The sequence below is a fragment of the Solanum tuberosum genome, unplaced genomic scaffold (assembly GCF_000226075.1).
Source record: "Solanum tuberosum cultivar DM 1-3 516 R44 unplaced genomic scaffold, SolTub_3.0 scf00549, whole genome shotgun sequence".
NCBI classification, from domain to species: Eukaryota; Viridiplantae; Streptophyta; class Magnoliopsida; order Solanales; family Solanaceae; genus Solanum; species Solanum tuberosum.
In genome coordinates, this window is record NW_006239490.1 from 98,640 (window position 1) to 121,572 (window position 22,933).

Genomic DNA, 22,933 nt, shown 5'->3' on the forward strand with positions numbered 1-22,933 from the left:
GGGCTGGATTGAGAGTAGGGATAAAATAAATTGATTTTTTCAACCAAAAAAATTTGTAATTTGAAGTTGGAAGAGAGTTTTGAAAAATGTTTTTCTTAAGTTTTGAATGGAAGTCATTTTCCCTAAATTTGAGGAAAATGAGTTCATTTGGAAAACATTTTCCAAAACATTTAACACAAAATGTTTTCCTTCATACCAAGCACACATAGTGTACTTACCTTTATCTTTTTCCAATTGGTATCAATAATTATATTGGCGGAGCCATGATTTTTTTTAAGGGATTCAAAATATGAAGGATTAAATACACAGAGAAATTAAAAGTGCTCAACATCTACTATATATACCTGAGAAGTAGCTTTAGGCTAATCTTGAGTCCAAGTCTTTAAGATAGCCAACAATGTGTGTTTAGCTATGATTTTGTAAGTTACTCTTTTGGTGGTTAATATACATGATTGGTTACCACAAAAGTAAAATAGGAGAAGATATTTGCAGTAGGGCATCTTTGTTTAATTATTATTTAGAGATTACTAATTCTAAATAATATAAGCAAGGCTGGATCCATGAAAAATGGGTCACAAGGTGAAGTTGATACACTTAGCAACTAAGCTTTAATGCCTTTTTAAAGTTTGAAACTTGTTTTAATAATCCTTTCTTAAGATCTAATCCTTTCTCTTCTGGTATTTCCTACTGCATTTGTCCTTTTTTAATCATTTGAAATTCAAAATTTCCTTGTTTAATTAATTTCGATACGTATCAAATATGCGATTAGATATACTAAAAGAAATTAAACGTTTTCTATTGAAAAATTCTCTCTAGTTAAAGCTTGAAGTTAGAGTCGTCGATTATAAAGTATGGGGACCAACCATTCACAGGTGGATCTAGAAGGAGGCGAGGGTGTTCACCCAAATTGTGCTATGAATGGTGAAAATAATAATTAAAAGTCGTGTAACATAGCACGACTAGGAAGAAACTATTTCAAAAAAAAATTGATAGTCATGGATTCATTCATGACTAAAGTAAATGACAGTTTGAGTCAGCCATAACCTCTCACCACAATGGTGCAAATCAAGTATCCAAAATGTTCAAACATTCTGTGAATCTAAGTTCCAATACAAATCTTATTACGAAGAGGAAGAAAAATTACAAGCATAAACTCTCAAGAACACCTTTTAGGCTCGAAGATTCAAAATGCTATCTGGAAGCATAATCTGTTTCTGCATTAAAATCATATGAAAGAATTCTACATTAGCACTTCATTCCACAATGACTCAACTTTAATTTCAACAGAAATGGAATCAGGACATGAAGTTTATGTGTTTTGGATTCTACCAGTTATAAGTTACTAATTTTTAAATTAACAGTTTATTCATTTAACATGTATGAAATTATGGTCAAGTAGATTTCTCAATTTGTCTAGTGAAAGAGCTTCCATAATTCTTGCAGCAACATATCTCAAATGAACAAGTTGAGGTATTACACAAGTGAAATCTAACCGGACTGATAACACGTCCAACACCTTAAGCAACTTCAACTGTGATATGCACAACATTTTCAGTATGAGCTTCTCTTAGGCATAATTGGCGAAGAAGATCGTGAATTTTGCAAGTTTCCATCCTTCCATTAGCCTCATCCACAACATTTTCTGTATGAGCTTCACTTAGGCATAGTTGCCGAAGAAGATCGTGAATTTTGCAACTTCTCATCCTTCCGTTAGCCCTTTGTTTACAAGTCAAAATTATACTTCTATCAATTAACTCTTCTAGATACTCCTCTGCCACCACTTCTAACCTTTTATTGCTTGTTGACTTTACAAATTGCTCAGCAATCCAAAGCCTAATCAATTTGGAAACATCAATCTCCGTATCTTCAGGAAAACCTCCAACGTAGAGAAAACAAGCCCTCAAATATTGGGGCAAGTAATAGTAGCTCAAAGTAAGAATTGATTGGCACCGTTTGGATACCACACCAAAGAAAGAGTTCAGATTTTGCTCAACTTTCTTCCAATTATCATGCGTTGGGTCCATTTTTCCAGGAAGTCCAGCAACGACAACAATTGAGAGAGGTAATCCTTGACATTGTTGTACAATATGCTTCCCGGGTTCTTCTAGTAGAGGAGGACAAGGATCTTTTTTGAATAATATTTTGGTGAAAAGATTCCAACTATCACGAAGACTTAGAAAAGATTTCCTATGAGGGGGGAAATCAGGACAACTGACATAATCAGCAACATACTTGAGCCGAGTGGTTAATAGAATTCGGCTTTTATTGTCATCATTAGGAAATATTCTTTGAATTTGGTCCCATGCCTCAGTACTCCAAATATCATCTGCGACAATTAGAAATCTCCAACCCTTCAGACCTCTGTGCACAATCTCCATTAGTTGATCATCGCTCATTTCTTGATTGCTTCCAGTAATTGAAGAAACAACTTCAAGAAGCATTTGTCTCTCATTGTATTCTTCGGAGATAGTGGCCCATGCATGTTTATCAAATCGAGAACATATAGAAGAATCATCATAAACTTTTCTGGCAAGAGTTGTCTTACCTATACCTCCCATACCAAAATTGGTATGACAGTTAACTCGTGTGTTTGGGCAGTGAGGCGATCAAGTATGGTGTTGAAGTCAGCCTCCATCCCAACAATACTATTTTCCTCAATTTTACTTTTTTCTGGCGAGGAGGGAGTTGCTGCTGCTAGTTCTGCGGATCTGCTTCCATGCTTGTTAAACTCAATCTGCATCAACTCTTGCCTGAGAGAATGAACATCTTTTTCCACTTTTACCAATTCTTCCTCGAAGAATTTACAAGCCCCTTCTCTACTCTCTGTACAATCAGCTAGAATGATGCTTCTTAGACTTGAATCAACTTTATCTTCTGCTTTATATATTACATCTCTGATCCTCTTTTCTATAAACTTAAGAGTTTCAATATCTTTGGCTTCTTTTGTCGTATCGTCAAGGAAAACTTGCAGAACAGAAAGATTTCGATAGAGAGATTGAACATGTTGTTGTGTACAACATCGACAAACCAAATATTCATTAGGTTTTTAGAGTTGCTCCAATGTGTACATTAGTGAAGAAAGAGCAGCATATGCCATTTCTCTTAACAATTATTGCAATTTGCTGGTATTACTAAAAGATAAGAGCCTTGCAGATTTAATGTCTCTGCTTTGTTATTATTAGGCAATATAATTTACCTGAATTTGGACAATTTTCTATTTAACATCTACATCACAACCACACAACTTGTAGTTCATGGATGCAAAACTGTGGATTGACTAAGTCAAAGTGAGAAAAAAGAAATGAAAAATAAAGACATAATAATATGTCAAGTTGTATTTTAATAATATAATAAACTTCTAATGAAAAATAAAGAAACTCTTGTAGTTTTCCTAAAGAATTTTCAAACATTAGTCGTTCAGATTTCTGATTCATATACATTGTATTCCAACTTGTCAGAGACATTGAACCCTGTTGTAAAATAGAATAATTAACGTTGAATAATGAAGACATCACGTGTCAAGTTGGACGAATATAATAAACTTTTGGTACAAATTTTCTTTGAAATTTATATAATCATAAAAGATCAAGACTTTTGAGTTACTTAAGTTAATATCACCGTCTGAAATTTTGTATAATAAAAAACAGACAGGTTGAAGATTAACCTACCCCATAGTCTTGCTCAAAATGAGAAACCAGCTCTTATCCAAAGGGTAGATAGAGATGGGCCTAAATTCCATCTGAAACACATTTTTTCCCAACCAAACCAAAGCTAAATAAAAGCATAAATAGATGATCGAAAAAAAGGATAAAGGACAAGCGAGGGTGGTTTGGATGGTAAATACTCTCCACTCTAATTCTAAGATTAGGTTATGGGTTCAAGTCAATAAGTGAGTAAAAAAAAAGATGAAAGCTCACACGAAAAATAAAAGAAACCAAGAGAGGACAATGTGTGGGTTAAAGACACAAGATTAATGAATATTATTAGAATACAAGTTACGAAAATGAAGATGTGCAATTATGGAGTTGATTTAATCTCTCTGCGTTGTTATTATTAGGCTAAGAGGTTTTGTCCAAAAGGTTTACTTTTTTTTATGTCCATACCTTTTTGTAAATGGGGACTAAAGACTAGTGCACACTCTCTATGACATGTCAGTGTTTGTGGTGTATTTATCCATTTTAAATTAGTTTAGGGGTAATAGGACTCTAGTTAAGTTTAGGTGTGTCTCTGAAATTTCGATCATAGTCTACGGGGTACTTATGCATTATCCCTAAATTTTACCATCAAAATAATAAATTCAAATTAACAATTGAATCAAAAAAGTCAAAAAGAATATGTGTGAAGAGTCAAATATACCCCTATATGAATATCCTTTTTAATAAAAAATTTTAAAAAATGAATTTAAAATTGATTTTTTTCATTTCCGTTAGAGAAAAATTGTATATGTGAGCCATTTGTGTAATAGTAGAGGAAAATAGTATAAAAAATAAATTTAAAATTTGTTTCAACCCGCCCCGCCCTGTTATCGTCGCTATATATGAGCCACTTTGATAGTGAGGTATATCGACTCTAAATGACAAAGTTAAGGTGTATATCAACCATATCCCTAAAAATAAACAAGGGTTTTGAATCTTATGGTCCAAGACTAAATATACGTAGAATGGATCAAAATATCTTTTAATCTTGTTATTTTAAACATGTTAGTAGAAAGTAAGAATTAAAAGAGTTGTTAAAAAGGAAAGAATCATTCTTTTTTAAACGGTTCACTAGGAGAGATATGGTAAAAAAAATGAAGATATTTAGGCCAATGTGGAGATGGCCTTTTTCACGGACAAGATGCGGGAGGCTAAGGTGAGATAGTTCGGACATATTAAGAGGAGATTCATAGATGCTCTAGTGAGGATATGTGAGAGGTTAATGCTGGAGGATCTAAGGAGAGGTGGTGGTAGCCCAAATAAGTGTAGGGAAGAACATGACAAATGTTCACCTTACCGAGGAGATGCATAGACGCTTTAGTGAAAATGTGTGTGAGGTTGATGCTGGAGGATTTGAGAAGAGGTAGGGGTAGACCAAATAAGTATTAAGGAGAGAAGATCAGACAACACATGACAAACCTTTACCTTTCTAAGGACATGAGCCTTAATAGAGTGTGGATATCGAGTATATGAAATTTTGTTTACTTACTTTAAATTGATTATCTGTTTCCCTCCCTTTTCTGGTAGGAATTGAAAATCTTGTATTTTACATATACATACAATTGAAGCTTTGTTCAACCTCCCTAAAGGTAATAAACTCAAGCAAATCAAGTATTCAAAATGTTCGAACATTCCGGAAATCTAACTATTATAAGCTCCACTACACATCTGATTATACAACAACAATATACCTGATGAAACTCTAGAATGTACGCAAACCTTACCATGGAGACTGTTTTCGGAAATAGAAATCTGATTATGAAAAAATATACAAGCTCCAGAATATAGGTGTCAGGATAAAAAATACAAAATGCTATCTCATTTACTCAGTGTTAACACCAGCAGAGTTCCCAACTAGATGGGAAAGCCTTCTACACACTCCTGTAACTGCATTAAAACCATATAAAAGAATTCTGTATTAGCTCTGCATTCCACAATGACTCAACTTTCTACAGCTGTGGAATTAAGACATGAAATTTATGTGTTCCGAACAATTTGTACATATTAAATGGATTTCTTAAGATGGTACTTGAATATACCTAATAATACGAACTTGAAGCTCATAATTTCCCAAGCTCTCTTGCTCTTCTTGAATTCTCTTTGCACTATTCTCTACACCAGAGCTGCAATCATCTATTTGGATCAATTTTAGTGTCATTATATCTCCAATACTCTCCGGAATCTCCTCCAGTTCATACAACCAATCTAGTAATAGTTGCTCAAGCATCGGAAAATTATCACTACATGCTTCCCACCTTTCCAGACCTACCTCAACAATTAGTAGATACTTTAATTTGTGAAACACAACATCTTCATCTAGTTTCCAATCTGTTCCATCGAATGCACGATACCCTTTGAGCACCTCAAGATTGGGTAAATTAGCCAGCAAATTCACAATTTCCCATGGTATACGAGTACCTGTTAATATCAATTTCTTGATATTAGGACTTAATATCAGTTTTTTGATATTAGAAGGCAAAATAACTCCAGAGAAAATGTTTTCTTCTGTTTCTATGTATAGTGTCTCGAGATCTTCTAGAAGACTGAGAGAATCAAGAATAGCAGGCCAATCAGGATGCTCAGAATCATCTAAAATCTTTAGCTTTTTTAGATTGGGAGTTCTTCTTATGATTTCCGCAACAAAAGGAGTGTGACGGAGATAAAGCATTTGCAAGTTGTTCAGAAACAGAGGTTGTTCACCAATACTATGATTTTCGGCATCAAGAGGATTAGATATATATAGTGGCAATCCAATATCCACATGTCTTATCTCTGACATTGTCCAAATATCTAGTGGGAGAATCAACTCTGGCGATTTTTCCTTAATTTGAAAATTCTTTGAAGAATTATGGTCTGTAGATTTCTCAATTTAGCTAGTGAAAGAGCCATCATAATTCTTGCAGCAACATATCTCAAATGTACAAGCTGAGGTATAACAAAAGAGAAATCGTAATCAATTGATAATACTTCCAACACCTTAAGCAATTTGAACTGTGAAACAATGGAGCCAATCCGTTTTGGAAAATCTGAACTAATAGATTGCTTTGAAATAAAGGTGCGGGTTACACTTGTAGGATCGTCTTTTGAGGACACGGGGACATTCCTATTCGTGACATGCAAAACATTTTCAGTATGAGCTTCTCTTAGGCATAGTTGGCGAAGAAGACCATGAATTTTGCAAGTTCTCATCCTTCCATTAGCCTTTCGTATACCAACCAAAATTAGACTTCTATCAATTAACTCTTCCAGATACTCCTTTGCCACCATTTCTAACCTTTTATTGCTTCTTTCCCTTATGAATTGCTCAGCAATCCATAGCCTAATCAAATTGGAAACATCAATCTTTCTGTCTTCTGGAAAACCACCAACATAGAGAAAACAAGCCTTTAAATATTGGGGCAAGTAATTGTAGCTCAAGGAAAGAATTGATTGGCACTGTTCAGATACCGTACCAAAGAATGAGTTCAGATTTTCCTCAACTTTCTTCCAATTATCATACGTTGGATCCATTTTTCCAAGAAGTCCAGCAACCACAACAACTGAAAGAGGCAATCCTCGACATTGTTGTACAATATGTTTTCCAGTTTCTTCTAGTAGAAGAGGACAAGGATCTCTTTTGAATAATTTTTCAGTGAACAGATTCCAACTATCATCAAGATTTAAGAAAGACTTACAATGAGGCGGAAAATCAGGACAACTGACATAATCAGCAACATACTTGAGTCTAGTGGTTAATAGAATTCGGCTTTTATTGTTGTCATCATTTGGAAATATTCTTTGCATTTGGTCCCAAGCCTTAGTACTCCAAATATCATCTATGACAATTAAAAATCTCCGACCCTTGAGACCTCTATACACAATCTCCATTAGTCGATCATTGCTCATTTCTTGATTGCTTCCAGTAATTGAAGAGACGACTTCAAGCAACATTTGTCTTTCATTGTATTTTTCGGAGACAGTGACCCATGCATGTTTATCAAATCGAGAACGAATATATGAATTATCATAAACTTTTCTAGCAAGAGTTGTCTTACCTATACCGCCCATACCAAAAATTGGTATGACAGTTAACTTCTTCGTTTGGGCAGTGAGGCGATCAAGTATGGTGTTGAAGTCATCCTCCATCCCAACAATAGTATTTTCCTCAATTGTACTTTTTTCTAGTGAAGAGGACATTGTTGCTAATTCTGCAGATTTGCTTCCATGGTTGTTAAACTCGATCAACATCAGCTCCTTGTTGAGAAAATAAACTTGTTGTTCCACTTTCAACAATTCTTCATAAAAGGATATACAAGCCTTTTGCCGCTTGTCCTCGCGATCTGCTAGAATGATGCTTCTTAGACTTGAATCGATTCTATCTTCTGCTTTGTATATTACATCTCTGATCCTCTTTTCTATAACCTTAAGAGTTTCAACATCTTTGGTTTCCTTCGTCGTATCTTCAAGGAAAACTTGCATAGCAGAAAGATTTTGATAGATAGATTCCATATGTTGTGTGCAGCTTCGACAAACCAAAGATTGATTAGGTTTCATGAGTTGTTCCAATGTATAGATAAGTGAAGAAAGAGCAGCATAAGCCATTTCTCTTTGTTTGCTGGAATAACTAAACGATAGAGTCTTGCAGATTTAATCTCCCTGCTATGTTTTTCTTATGCTAAGAGATTTTGTCCACATGATTTACTTTTCTTATCTCCACCTTTTTCTAAATGGGGGACAAACACATAGGATACTCACCCTTTATCATTTGTTTATAATTAAAAGAGATGATGGATTTCCAACTGGTATGCCAACACAATCAAATTGATTAAAAGTGAGTGTGAAAGAACTACTTCACCCCTGATACATGTATTCGAAATCTGGTATCTAAAAACGTAGTAAGCAGTAATTAGTAGAAGTAACAATACACAAATTTATCGTGGAAAACTTCTTGTTCAAGAAAGTAAAAAAGCACGACCTACACTGTCTAGGATGGAAACCGCCAATCTCCATTAACTTCTCAAGAGCCAACGCTTTAGATTATAAAAGGAACTAACTCTAGTACCTCAACTCTACAGTTCACTCATACTGTTCTAACTACTCACCAATAAGTCAAACTCATTTCTTATTACAAACGTCACCCCTACAACTACTCTCTTCAATCTAGGAATTATTACAACTCAATAATAACCCTAGAACAACTCAATCAAACTTTAATATTCAATAGTACAGACGTACACAACTCATGAATCAGGTTCAATGTTATTGTGATGAAGTTCTACAATGCACATGAGGGTATTTCTTTTTCTATTTTATAATTAAAAGTGAGTGCACTCATTTTATTTTAGTCTATTGCATATGTGGTACTAGAAATTTTGTTAGTGCTTCATTCTCCAATGACACAACTTTCTATATCAAACAAGTATATTTTGATATTTAAGTTCCATTCCATCCAGGAGAATGACTACTTTTGATAAATGTTATCAATACAGAACCTTTCGTGAAGCAAATCTAACAATCATCATATCATATTATCCTAAAAGTGGGAAGAATGTTAGGCAAAAGTTAGATTACCATTTTGCCCTTATACTAAATCATAATCAAAGTAATTAAATATTAGTAAATAAATTGCTAATAATTTTACAGTCTTAATTACTCTTAATTTAAAAGTTGAAAAGTTAATTACATTTAATAATTTAACAACATAGTCTAAAGTTAAAAGGGAAAAGTTGGATTACTATTTTATTCCTATCCTAAATTAAAATTCTAAGAATCATCTAATTGGTTATTAGTAAATAATTAAGTTTAATTATCTTAAGGCAGGTTCTCCTTCTTTTAAATTTTGAAGTTTATCTCCTAGCCCGATTTATAAATTAATTAATTGTTAATTATTTCCCTGCGTTGATTAATGTCTCCTTAATTCTTATTTTAATGCTCTAATAGGTGAGTAAATTATTTTAATGAGAAATTGGATTTATTGTAATCTGTTCAATTTCTTGATATTATACATAAATCTTTTAATTTATAGTATCTTAATTACAATGTACAATTATTTAATTTTCTAGCCTTCAGTTAGTCCTACCCTATAATAATAAATACGTATTTAAATGATGGAAATGAAGAGGCATAACAGATGAGGGAAACAAAGAGTCTCATTTACTTTAATATATTGTGTCTATTCTCTTTATCATCAGATGTTAATCATTCTAGAATCTGGCCCATCATCTTTCTGATTTCACATCTCGAGTAAGTTTGTATTCGTTCTTGTTTTTTTGTTTCATCTTTGCAATATTATAATTTTGTAGGTACAAAGAAAAATGACATTATCAAACTATTTAGTTCGGTACATACAATGGTTAATTATGTTATATGTCATATCTTATCAAGTGAATTTACATAGATGAACATTTTGAAAACTCTTATAATTTCTTTAATATGCTTTTCTTTTCAGTAGCGGGATGATGACATCAGAACCTTTGATTATAAAAGATAAGTTATTAGTGTAATTTTGTACGTGGTCAGATTGTAAAAATCATGCTCTTAATACTTATTTCGTTTGGTTCAACACTTTTATAATTTTCTTAAATTCTCTTTTTGAGTTTGGAGAAATAGCTTCCGAAAGAGTATAAATTGGTACTAATTCAACGTGTTGAAAAAGATAAATTGTTTGGTTATTTACACTTTCATTTGAGGTTTATTGATCATAATTTATTCTTATATTTTTAATCCACATATTATAAGTACAAGAACATTTCAATTTTTAGAATACCTTTATAGATGTCTTTGATTTCATTCACTGCCAGTAGTCTATAACCTATATTAAACTATCCGTAAGAAAATATTTATGAGATGCTTGTAATTAGTCTGGTAGATGAAAAAAAATCTTATGATATAACATATAATCATAGAAATTGCTTGAATACTTTACTTTGGGCATTCCTATTTATAAAGATTGTTTGAGTGCCTATTATTATATCTATTGAGATATGATTATAGTGTTATATTTTGTTAATATATAATTAAATTTTGAACAATGTCAATATTGTTTTTCTTACATTTACAAATGAAAGAGGTTGTAATTTTGAATCAAGACAAAGGGTGCATGTAGGTGCAACAGTGATATCACTGCAACTTTTTGATGTGCCTATATATTTTAAATATCTCTATTACAAATAAATTTACTTTTGTAGCTTTACATCATGAAAAATGATAATGATCATTCAAAGAAAAACACATACTGATCAAATATCTATATTAGTTCGATAATATTACTTTCATTTGATAAATCTTCTTAATATCTATGCGGCTATAGAAGGAATCAAATAACAATGCAAGATTTTCTACACATGAATGATTTGCACTTTGATCCGACATTGCTCATATTCACATGTAGACAATGTTGTTAAAATGTAAAAGAAACAAGAAAATGAAGTTAAATGTTTGGTATGCTAATTGATTTACATAACTAAATTTAGATGTTCAAACAATCCATTGTATTGTTGTGTATATTCCATCATTTCAATTTTAGTTCTGGTCATCACAAACATATTACCACATCAGTTATATAATTTAAAGATATTGGACTAATTAGCATGTGATTCACGTGCAACGCACATTCCCAGAGACTAGTATGTAATAAGCAAGAAATGGAACTTCACCATATAGTGGTAGAACAAATTGTAATGCTCCCGACAAGCTAATGATATTTACGAATGAGTTCATCAAACATCTGAGTGTAGCACCAGCTAGGTTAGGGTAGCGCTTGCCATAAAGAAGCTATCCAAGAAACAGGTCAAGCAATTAGCGAGCGATAGTACAAACATCCATACCAAACACACTCTTAAGAAGACACATTGTTTTGTTCTCAATGAGTCTAAGTTCATGACGTGTATGCAGACACTTATTTGAAATCTGATTCACAAATATAGATCTACATTTTTTTGTTCGTATTCATACTAGTTCAAATCTATAAACTGAAACAGGAAGGAATTTTCCGTTTTGCTCACTGCTTCAGGAAAACTAATAACACTGTAGATCTTCTAGCACACTTGACAGCTTTGGTAAAGTGTCTCCGATCATACATGAATAAATACAAGCATAATTTTATTTGAAATTTATATAATCATAAAAGGTCAAGATGTTTGAGTTACTTGAGTTAATATCACTGTCTGGAATTTTGTACAATAAAAAACACACAAATTGAAGATCAACCTGCCCCACAGCCTTTACTTAAAACGAGAAACCAACTCTTATCCAAAGGGTAGAGATAGGCCTAAATTCCATTAGAAACACATTTTTTCCCAACCAAACTAAAGCTAAATAAAAGCATAAATAGATGATCGAAAAAAAAGGATAAAGGACAAGCGAGAGTGGTTTGGATGGTAAATACTCTCCACTCTAACTCTAAGATTAAGTTATGAGTTCGAGTCAACAAGTGAATAAAAAAGATGAAAGCTCACAGGAGAGATAAAAGAAACCAAGAGGGGACAGTGTATGGGTTAAAGACACAAGATTAATGAATATTATTAGAATATAAGTTGTGAAAATGAAGATGTGCAATTATGGAGTTATTTAATCTCTCTGCTTTTTGTTATTATTAGGCTAAGAGGTTTTGTCCAAAAGGTTTACTTTTTTTATGTCCATACCTTTTTCTAAATGGGGACCAAAGACTAGTGTACTTACCTTTAACTTTTTTCAATTTGTATCAATAATAACAATGGTAAATCACATAAATACGCTATATTAAGAAAATATTTACCCTACCCATGCATGTTTATCAAATCGAGAACAAATAGATGAATCATCATAAACTTTTTTGACAAGAGATGTCTTACCTATACCGCCCATACCAAAAATTGGTATAACAGTTAACTCGTCTATTTAGGAAGTGAGGCGATCAAATATGGTGTGAAAGTCATCCTCCATCCCAACAATAATATTTTCCTCAATTGTACTTTTTTTCTGGTGAGGAGGGAACCGATCAAATAAATTATTTCTTCTGAAGGGACCAGACTGAGTCGGGCATGCACGCTCTAGTGAGTGTGACAGAATCGGGCGTGCCAGGAGTGATGAATGGAATGAATCTCACATCGATCATGGACTTCCTTAGATGAATTTGGGCAATTCTCACTTTAGGCTAAGCCCAAGGTCCATGTAACAATTACTACTAGTGGTCCATGGACAAAGACACTGTAGTTTTCTTGAAGACTTTTCAAACACTGATCATTCAATGGGTCCCAAATGTGTCTGATTTCTGATTCATATACATTGTATTTCAAGTTGTTAAGAGAGATTGAATTAAAATTGAATAATTTATAGTGAATAATAATGTGGTCCATTTAACGACTCAATACATGAATGTCACAAATTAATTGGCACATAATATATTTTTTTCCTACGTAAGTTGATCTGCAGTATGAGTTTGGGATCTTTTATTTGCTCTGCATGAAGCCTAAAGGTGGTCAGAGTCCGTCAGTTTTTATTAGACATGTATGATAATCTTCAACTGTACAAAATTGTGAGAAGAACTAGTAAGAACTGTGGCTGCCATCCAATTCTTGACATTTGACGAGATTACTCAATCACTCTATAAATGGAGGATCGATAAGTGACTTTACTTCATCAAATTAAAATTAAAAAAATCAAGTATTAGTATGTATAACTATTTATCATATTTAAAAAGAGTGAAAACATTTAAATACTGAACTTCGTTTAAAAAACGAACTCTCCCCTTAACTTTGAATAATAGATCGAAGACGAACGACAAAAAATTTCAACAAGTAATATCCCAAGTTTAGTAATACTGGCTAAAATTTATATATAACTTAAATAATAGGATGAAAATTGTCTATGGAGGCCCAAATGGATCAACTGAATAATTATCTTTACATATTTTCAAGCAAACATATATATATTTCTTACAATATGGTAAAATCTAATTGAAACACTTAAAAACAGTGCACTGCAATTTACATGGAGGGATCTTTTCCAAACCCCATTAGAGCATGTGTTAAAAGCATCGAAGCTCTTCGAGATACCTCAATCATACGTCCAACAAGTGGTACCTTCACTGTCTCCCTATTTCGTAAAGGTTTCTTATCCCAGCTACAAAAATTGTTCGAAAACCATTCAAAAATAGGAATAAACTATACAACCAAACATTATAATAGAATATATAGAATAAATTTGGCAAGATGAGTGAGGCTTGCTTAGTTGGTGAAACACCTCCACCTCTAACCAATTATATTGGTTGAGGTTCAAGTCATGCTGCAGCAATGGGGGAGACAGCTTAGCATGCCTCATTAGTTTTGCCAAAAAGAAACATCTTTTGCAAAATGTGACGAGTACACACAACATTATAAAAGAGAGTATATTTTGGCAAGACGAGTGAGTCTTGCTCAATTCATGAGACTCCTTTTCCTTTAACTAGTTGGTTGAGGGGGGGTGGTTCAAGTCTCATTATAGCAATGAGGGAGCCACAACTTAGTAAGCCTAACTTGTTTTGCAAAGAAAAATGAAACATCTTCTGGCAAAATTATGTCATTTGACAAGAACACTGATATAGCTCAAAGTGGCATTAACCAACCCTGTTTATCTAGAGCCCTAGACCAAGTAAAATAAATTTGTGCGACTTTAGGATTAAGTTTATCGAACATGTGAAGTTGCACAGATTTTGAACATACTTAAAAAAGTACACTATGGCGAAACAAAGTGTTACTTGCCTCTTACATTTATACAAACTGAAAAATAATGTTAGGATGTTATGGCAAGAAACCAAGAGAAATGCTTAACATTTTCCTTGTTGAACTACAAATTCAACAAGTATTCTTGATGTGAAATATATACGTACCAGTCTTCATGACGAACAACCTTTCCTCCTTCCGTGTACAACTTGATTAGTGATATCATATGAATGTCTTTCCCCAAGAACTTGTAATATTGTTTGTTGTCAATTAAAATCTGAAGCCATCAACCTTAATATCAGAGTTCGAAAGCAGAGAATAAACAAAGCGAAAAGAAGATGCAATAGGATGGAGGTATCTTAAACCTCTTTATTTCCAGGAGAAATTTCTTTCTCTGTGACGTTGTACTCCACTATTCTCGACTCACTGAAGACCTGAAATGTACAAAAAGAACAGTTTGAAATTATTCATACACAACAATCCCAAGCCTAAAGAAAGACATAATATAGCAATAAATTAATTAACTTTAAGAAGAAAGGATTGGCTAAGAACTATTGACGTAAACCATAGTAGTTACAGTCACTCAACATACAACGGAGATTATGCTGGGAACCTTAGATATTTTTGTGATGTATATTTCGAGAAATGAGTTTCAAGAACAAAATTATGATATCCATATGTTAGAAGAAAAACTGATTTTAAAACTGCATCGTGCAATGCGATTTCCCAAAAAGTTCTTGCCTATTTCTTATTCTTTTTCTTTCCACAATAAAGTGTATCAATCAAGCATAGTAGGAGACTAGTATGAAATAGGACACTTAGCAAGAAGGAAAATTATTTAGACCTTCCCGAGCGAATAAAATGACGATTTTATCTGCTTTACCCTGCAATCAACAGTAAAATTCATAGTCAGCCTTATAATATAGACGTGTGAAAGGCAGAAAACAGAAAGCAAGCACTACTCTGAATTTTTACTTAGAACCTCTCAATTCAATCAACCAACAACATACTCCAGGGGTGGAGCTAACATAGAGTTCGGCGGAAAATATTACTTTTTTTTTGATAACCGAAAAATCCGTCTATGGCCCGCCCTTTGGACCAATCACAGCCTTCTAAACTCGGTGGATAATGGGCCCCCCCTCTACCCTTCTCCACTTAAATACCAGGCTTCGCTTTGCATGGTGTGAGGCTTGAACCTGTAGCCTAAGCCACAAATCCTTCACCTTTTGCCACTTGAGCTAGGCCTTGGGGGCTGAAAATATTACTATTTATACATGGTTAACATTATTTTTTATGTATATATAGTAGATGTCGAACCCCCTTCTATTAGTTTGTGGTTTACTTCTTCAGATTTTGAACCCCCTTATTAAAAATTCTAGCTCCGCCATTGACATACTCAGTGTAATCCCACAACTGGGGTCTGGGGTCTTGGGAGAGTAGTGTGTACATAGACCTTATCCCTACCTTGGGAGGTAAAGAGGTTGTTTCTGATGGACGATCGACTCAGGTAAAGCATTATAAAATAGTTTGGAAAAAAGAAAACAATAGGAGTGAAAAAACCAAGACAAAATACTAAAAAAAGCATGACAGAGTCATTTACAACTGAAATTGGTTTCTGTTTTGCTCCTCATTTCTAATATATTAAGAATGTTGTAGAAAGCCAATTCAGGCCTCATTTCTCTTATTAAGGGACTAAATCCCACCTATTGAAAGGATATGATGATTTATTTTGTAAACTTCAGTAAAGCATAAAAGGGTCGGACTCGAGTTACTTCTGATTCAGAAATACAAAAGTGCTTGGTTTTCAAATTTCACAATCACTAGGTGTGGAGACTAAATTGTTTTCCGTTATCTTCTTTATCATATAAAATGATTGCACTGAGAAATTCTGCAGCCGAAGCACGTAAAATATGTTTAATTCTTGCTCTTATTCAGCATGATCAATTGAAAGCACTTGTCTAAAGTGCAACATTATTTCACTACTACTAAACAAGGCTAGTATTATAAGATAGACAAGTTAAGCATAATACCCCTCTGCACGCATAAGGGGATCTTCGAACGTTGCATTTGGAGCATAAATCTCAAAATCTTGTGCCTTGGCTCGCGATGCATATCTGAAATTTATTTGCAGAAAGCTTGTCATGGGCATAATTACTGTAAAAAAATGACTCATTAACTAATAAGCTACTGATTAACAGATATCACTAACACAACAACTGCATCTCTGTTCCAAACAAGTTTGTGGGTGAGAAAATTCCAATGATTGCTACAACATATATGATGATGATGAATCAAAAACCTAGTAATAGGAGAAAGTAAAAAGAAAACATAAAATTGGGAGTAAAACTCACAAATTGAGAAGATGTGGAAGTATATAATGAGAAGCAGTATAATCATCACCAGCTTCCTTCAAGTACCCTTCTCTTTCTTCATCCTTCCTTCCTTCTGCACAATTCCCAAAAATAATTGAGAAATACACCAGAAATTAACAAAATTAAAACTTTTTTTTTAACAAGAAATACCTTTGGAGTGTGTATTTTCCATAGGGGGTTGGATCACAAAAAAATACGACAAGTAGGAAGGGTATTACAGAAGAATGGAGAAAAAAAAGAGATAATAAATAAACAGACTCGTTTGGTATACTAGCTATAAAGATAACTAATTTTGAAATTAATATTATGAGTTTAAGTCATATTTAATTGGAGTCAAATTAAAATATGTAAATATATTATCTCAAAATTGAATTATTTATCGTTCAAGTTTTATTTTAAATGTCTATATACTTCCACTGTTTAAAAAAAATGACATACTTTCCTTTTTAGTCTGTTTCAAAAAGAACATCTCTATCTTTTTTTGATAACATTTTAATTTCACATTTTCACGTGTCATGTTTAAAGCCACAAGATTAAAGGACAATTTTGTACATTTGACATAACTTTAATCTAGGACACAAGATTCAAAAGTCTTTTTATTTTCTTAAACTCTGTGTTAAATCAAACTAGACCACTCTTTTTTAAATGGAGGGAGCATATATTACTATGTTTAGGAGGAGAAATTAAGGGTTGTTTGAAAGTTGATATGAGAATGAGAGGTTTTGTGGTGCTTAACGTGGAGCTACTCTGTCCATTTGTGGCCATGAATTTGCTGCTTCTCTTTGCCTTTGACTCGTTTTAATACTTTTGTTTGTCTCGTGTTATGATTTCAAATTTTTACTAGGCATTATACATAAATAGGAAAAATTACTTAGAATAAGTATCCTTTTAATTATTGATTTTAGTGATACTTTTTATTTAGGCAAAAATGATAAATATACCCCCGAATTATCATAAATGGTATTAGGGGTGTCAAATGGGTGGGTTGGATTGAAATTGAAGATATTAAAATGGGTTGAAATAGAAATCACGTTGAGTCTTGACCCGCCCAAGTTTACTTTGGGCTCAAATGGGTTGGGTTCAAATGGGCTAAAAAATGGATTGGGTCTTGACCCGCCCAATTTGATCCGATTAATTTCAATAATTTTAACATAGTGATATTTAACTTTTATAATCACAATTTGAATTTCAGGTCAAGATTTTTTTTTTTAAAAAAAAGTAACAAATGGATAGATAAATCCTAAAAAATGTTAAATAAATAATAATTCATACCTTTAATATAGGAACATATTTTAGTAAAGAGTTTTAAAACGGGTTGAAATTAGAGATTGAATTGGGCTCAATTGAGGATTCTCTTAAAATGGGTTAGGCTTGAATTAGTTGATATTGAACCCAATTCAAATTATCTTGAGCCCAACCCTTAAAATTATGGGCAGGTTATCTATGTTTGAGTTCATTTTTGACACCCCTAAATGGTATGTTAATACCCTCTGTTATACTTTAAGATTGTATATATCCTTACCGTCAATATTTTGGATCGTCTATACCCTTAAGACCAACAGATTGACACATGGCATCATCTAAATAATTTACCTAATTTTATTTTTTTTATTTATCCTAAACTTTGAAAACCCACCCATGGCCCAAAATTAAAATACCATGACATTTAAAATTAAAAATAAAAAACTTAGTTGTTCATCTTCACTAAATATCAAATAAAAGGAAAAATATTCTTCAATTCCCTTTCATTGGCACCTTTCTCCAAATTTCACAAACAAAAACACATAAGCATATTATACCAATCAAAATCAAAAATCCAATTTCATCTTTTTTTTATCAAATCAATTTATTATTGTTGAAAGGAGTTGGAAACAATATCATCATTGATGGACAAAGCTTCAAGCTTAAAAATGGGCCTACAATCGAATCGAAAATTTCAAACTCAAATTGATTTATTAAGTTGAGAAAATACTACTATCATTGATGGACAAAACTTCAAGCTTTAAAGTGGGTCTACAATCTAATCGGCAGTTTCAAGCTCAAATCGATTTGTTATTGTTGAAAGGGGTTGAGAAAATACTATCACCATTAATGGACAAAGTTTTAAGCTTTAAAGTGAGTCTACAATCAAATAAAAAATTTCCAGCTCAAATCGATTTGTTATTGTTGAAAGAGATTGAAAATATTCTTGAAATAGATAATGTACAAAAGATCCAATAACCTAAATTCCTACTAAGCTAAATGAAGATGAAGTTTTTCTTTTTTTATTTGTTAGCAAGCATAAAGTCTACAGTTTTAAAGAATTCGAAAGACACCAAATTGACAGAACTTGAAGGGAATGTTACATGTTGAAGCTGGATGGAATGAGGAAGATACAAAGTTTGAAGTGAAAGTGAAGAAGAGAGCATTTTTAGTGAACAAGTCATCTTCTTTCTTGAAAGATGAGTTCTTGATTCCGTGGTCATGGTGGGTTGAGAAGAATAGATGAATGGTTTTTGATGAAGATGAAGAGTGGATTTTGATACCACCCGGCTGATTTTTTAATTTTTGGGTAAAAAATAAATAAATCGGGTAAATCATTTAGATGAAGCCACGTGTCCATCCATTAACTTCAAGGATATACACAACCCAAAAAAATGACGGTAAGGGTACATACGACCTTAAAGTATAATGGAGGGTATTGACATATCATTTATAATAGTTCAGGGGTATATTTATCTTTTTTTTCTTTTATTTATTACCATTTATAGCAATATATAACAATATTATGATAAATCTGCAATATATATGAAAAGTGAATTATACTCCATATGCAATATACTCCCTCTATCCCAATTTATGAGGTACTTTTCGTTTTCAAGAGTCAAACAGTTTAAATTTGATCAGAAATTTGCACGTGAAATCTTTAATTTTTTTAAGTGAAATTTATATATTTGTAAGTACGTAAAAAGTACTATAAGTTACAATAATTAAAAATATATAAAAAATTACGGTAAAAAAATAGATTTGTTTAAATCTCAAAATTCGAAAAGTGTCACATAACTGGAAATGAAGATACCTTTGGAGTAATTTGAAGTTGAAGTTCATAATTTCCCAAGCTATCTTGCTCTTGTTGAATTCTCTTTGCACTATTTACTACACCAGAGCTGCAATATTTTATTTGGATGAATTTTAGTGTCATTATATCTCCGATACTCTCAGGAATCTCCTCCAATTCATCCAACCCACGCAGTAATAGTTGCTCAAGCATCGGAAAATTATCACTACCATCTGCTAATTCCCACCTTTCCAGACCTACGAATTGTTTATTTCTACATGCTTCCCACCTTTCCAGACCTTTACCAACAATTTGTAGATATTTTAATTTGTGAAACACAACAACTTCATCGAGTTTCCAATCTGTTCCATCGAATGCACGATACCCTTTGAGCACCTCAAGATTGGGTAAATTAGCCAGCAAATTCACAACTTCCCATGGTATATAAGTACCTGCTAATATCAATTTCTTGATATTAGAACTTAACGTCATTTTCTTGATTTTACAAGGCAAAATATCTCCAGAGAAAATGTTCAGGTCAATGCTCTCCAGCGTTATGAGTAGCGTCTCCAGCTCCTCTAAAAGAATTAGAGAATCAAGAATTGCAGGCCACTCAGAATGCTCAGAATCATCTAAAAGCTTCAGCTTTTTCAGATTCGGAGTTCTTCTTATGATTTCCGCTATAAAAGGAGCCTTATATAGATAAAGATTTTGCAAGTTATTGAGAAACAAAGGTTGCTCTCCAATACTATCATTTTCTGCCTCAAGAGGATTAGATATATATAGTGGCGATCTGATATCCAAATGTCTTAGCTCTGACATTCTCCAGATATCTACTGGCTGCTCCAACTCTCTTGGTCTGTTGATAACGATATTTGTTTGAAGAATTATGGTCTGTAGATTTCTCAATTTGTCTAGTGAAACAGCTTTCTCAATTCTTGCAGCAACATATCTCAAATGTACAAGCTCAGGTATTACACTAGAGAAATCGTACCAGAGTGATAATACGTCCAACACCTTAAGCAACTTGAATTCTGAAACAATGGAACAAATCCTTTCTGGAAAACCGGTGTGGTAAAAAAATGGCTTTGAAATAAAGGTACGAGCTATACTTGTTATACAATTGCTATGCATTGTAGGATAAACTTGCTTCTCTTTATGTTTACACAGACCTATCACTCGCCGCTGATCATCTATTACTTTTAATAAGGACACGAGGACATTCCCATTCATGACATGCACAACATTTTCAGTATGAGTTTCACTTAGGCACATTTGGCGAAGAAGATCATGAATTTTGCAAGTTCTCATCCTTCCATTATAACTTTGTTTACCAGTCAAAATTAGACTTCTATCAATTAACTCTTGTAGATACTCCTCTGCCACCACTTCTAATCTTATATTGCTTCTTGCCTTTACAAATTGCTCTGCAATCCATAGCCTAATCAACTTGGAAACATTAATCTCTCTGTCTTCTGGAAAACCTCCAACATAGAGAAAACAAGCCTTCAAATATTGGGGCAAGTAATTGTAGCTCAGAGACAGAATTGATTGGCACCGTTCGGACACCGTACCAAAGAATGAGTTCAGATTTTCCTCAACCTTCTTCCAATTATCCTGTGTTGGGTCCATTTTCCCAAGAAGTCCAGCAACGACAACCACTGAGAGAGGTAATCCTCGACATTGTTGTACAATATGCTTCCCTATTTCTTCTAGAAGAGGAGGACAGTGATCTTTTTGAATAATTTTTCGGTAAATAGATTCCAACTATCTTCTAGACTTAGAAAAGACTTACTATGAGGTGGAAAATCAGGGCAGTTGACATAATCAGCAACATACTTGAGCCGTGTGGTTAATAGAATTCGGCTTTTATTGTCATCATTTGGAAATATTCTTTGCATTTGGTCCCATGCCTCGGTACTCCAAATATCATCTATGACAATTAGGAATCTCCTACCCTTCAGGCCTCTATACACAATCTCCATTAGTTCATCATCACTCATTTCTTGTTTGCTTCCGGTAATTGAAGAGGCTACTTCAAGAAGCATTTGTCTCTGATTGTATTCTTCGGAGATAGTGACCCATGCATGTTTATCAAATCGAGAACAAATAGATGAATCATCATAAATTTTTCTGGCAAGAGTTGTCTTACCGATACCGCCCATACCAAAAATTGGTATGACAGTTAACTCGTCTGTTTGGGCAGTGACGCGATCAAGTATGATGTTGAAGTCATCCTCCATCCCAAAAATAGTATTTCCCTCAATTGTACTTTTTTCTGGTGAGTAGGTAGTTGTTGCTGATTCTGCAGATTTGCTTCCATGCTTTTTAACATTAATCTGCATCACCTCTTTGTGGAGAAAATAAACTTGTCCTTTCACTTTCAACAATTCTTCATAAAAGGATGTATAAGCCTTTTCCCGCTTGTCCTCACGATCTGCTAGAATGATCCTTCGTAGACATAAATCAACTTTATATTCCGCTTTGTATACTACATTTCTGATCCTCATTTCTATAACCTTGAAATTGAAACTCGGTAAATTAATTATTATTGAAAAAAATATAAAAAATCAGTAAGATTTAGATAACTATACTAGTTAATTACATACCTTAAGAGTTTCAGTATCCTTTGTAGTATCGTCAAGGAGATCTTGCAGAGCAGAAAGATTTTGATAGAGAGATTGAACATGTTGCGTGTAGCTTCGACAAACGAAAGATTGATTAGGTTTGAATAGTTGTTCCAATGTATACAGAAGTGAAGAAAGAGCAGCATAAGCCATTTCTCTTAACAAAAAAATTATTGCAGTTTGCTGGAATAATTTACTTTGTTATTATTAGGCTAAGAGGTTTTGTCCAAATGATTTACTTTTTTTTATTTCCAACTTTTTTTAAATGGGGGACAAAGATTAGTGTACTTACTTTTATCATTTGTTTAATTACAAGAGATGATGGATTTCCATTGACAAATGAGAACACAATCATATACAACAAGTAAATCAAATTATTTCACTTAATTAATAGTACTATATTCTCAATGGGGCATCTCTTTTTGTATTATATAATTGTGAGATAAGGGGTAGTGGACTAACTTTTACTATTTGTATTATATAATTGTGAGATAAGGTGTAGTGCACTAAACTTTTACTATCATTATCTTTAATTAAGCAATTG

General features: G+C 33.1%; 4 protein-coding genes and 1 long non-coding RNA gene across 8 annotated transcripts in view; all 5 read right to left on the reverse strand.

Annotated features, from left to right (window-relative positions):
- LOC102579296 (putative late blight resistance protein homolog R1C-3) overlaps positions 1–3,046 on the reverse strand; it is a 21,016-nt gene extending 17,970 nt beyond the window's left edge. The window contains exon 1 of the mRNA XM_006365616.2: positions 3,004–3,046. The gene's annotated coding sequence lies outside the window, so the exon portion shown is untranslated. The remainder of the gene's footprint in view (positions 1–3,003) is intronic.
- Positions 1,183–1,621, reverse strand: LOC107058626 (uncharacterized). Its single transcript, XR_001472174.1, has 2 exons — positions 1,494–1,621; positions 1,183–1,214 (listed from the first exon to the last, which is right to left on the reverse strand). It is a non-coding gene; the product is annotated as an uncharacterized lncRNA (long non-coding RNA).
- A 2,256-nt stretch (positions 3,047–5,302) lies between the features above and the next one.
- LOC102584060 (putative late blight resistance protein homolog R1B-12) lies at positions 5,303–8,479 on the reverse strand. Its single transcript, XM_006365630.2, has 2 exons — positions 5,735–8,479; positions 5,303–5,582 (listed from the first exon to the last, which is right to left on the reverse strand). The coding sequence occupies exon 1, from the start codon at positions 8,274–8,276 to the stop codon at positions 6,498–6,500; it is 1,779 nt and encodes a 592-aa protein (XP_006365692.1). The 5' UTR covers positions 8,277–8,479; the 3' UTR covers positions 5,303–5,582; positions 5,735–6,497.
- Positions 8,480–13,471: 4,992 nt separating this feature from the next.
- Positions 13,472–22,675, reverse strand: LOC102579622 (uncharacterized). Of its 4 annotated transcripts, none has more exons than XM_015304545.1 (7): positions 16,876–16,988; positions 16,705–16,795; positions 16,384–16,467; positions 15,198–15,237; positions 14,719–14,787; positions 14,521–14,630; positions 13,472–13,775 (listed from the first exon to the last, which is right to left on the reverse strand). In XM_015304545.1, exons 1-7 carry the CDS (start codon positions 16,895–16,897, stop codon positions 13,640–13,642), a joined length of 552 nt encoding a protein of 183 aa, XP_015160031.1. In that variant the 5' UTR covers positions 16,898–16,988; the 3' UTR covers positions 13,472–13,639. The 4 variants fall into 4 exon arrangements, 2 of the variants coding, with proteins under 2 accessions (XP_015160031.1, XP_006365679.1); XM_006365617.2 differs by having other exon boundaries at positions 13,473–13,775; positions 16,705–16,798; XR_001472173.1 differs by lacking the exons at positions 13,472–13,775; positions 14,521–14,630; positions 14,719–14,787; positions 15,198–15,237; positions 16,876–16,988 and adding exons at positions 19,784–22,281; positions 22,372–22,675.
- Positions 21,475–22,542, reverse strand: LOC107058621 (disease resistance protein RPP13-like). Its single transcript, XM_015304537.1, has 2 exons — positions 22,372–22,542; positions 21,475–22,281 (listed from the first exon to the last, which is right to left on the reverse strand). The coding sequence occupies exons 1-2, from the start codon at positions 22,540–22,542 to the stop codon at positions 21,475–21,477; spliced, it is 978 nt and encodes a 325-aa protein (XP_015160023.1).
- Positions 22,676–22,933: the final 258 nt, after the last annotated feature.

Bases quoted from the DNA above. Each gene is read 5' to 3' on its own strand.
- LOC102584060 (XM_006365630.2), bottom strand. From the start codon at position 8,276: ATGGCTTATGCTGCTCTTTCTTCACTTATCTATACATTGGAACAACTC.
- LOC102579622 (XM_006365617.2), bottom strand. From the start codon at position 16,897: ATGGAAAATACACACTCCAAAG. The intron at 16,799-16,875 runs GTATTTCTTGTT...GGAATTGTGCAG, and splicing joins GGAAAATACACACTCCAAAG to AAGGAAGGAAGGATGAAGAA. The intron at 14,631-14,718 runs GTTTAAGATACC...TGATGGCTTCAG, and splicing joins TTTCTCCTGGAAATAAAGAG to ATTTTAATTGACAACAAACA.
- LOC107058621 (XM_015304537.1), bottom strand. From the start codon at position 22,542: ATGGCTTATGCTGCTCTTTCTTCACTTCTGTATACATTGGAACAACTA. The intron at 22,282-22,371 runs GTATGTAATTAA...TTCAATTTCAAG, and splicing joins AGGATACTGAAACTCTTAAG to GTTATAGAAATGAGGATCAG.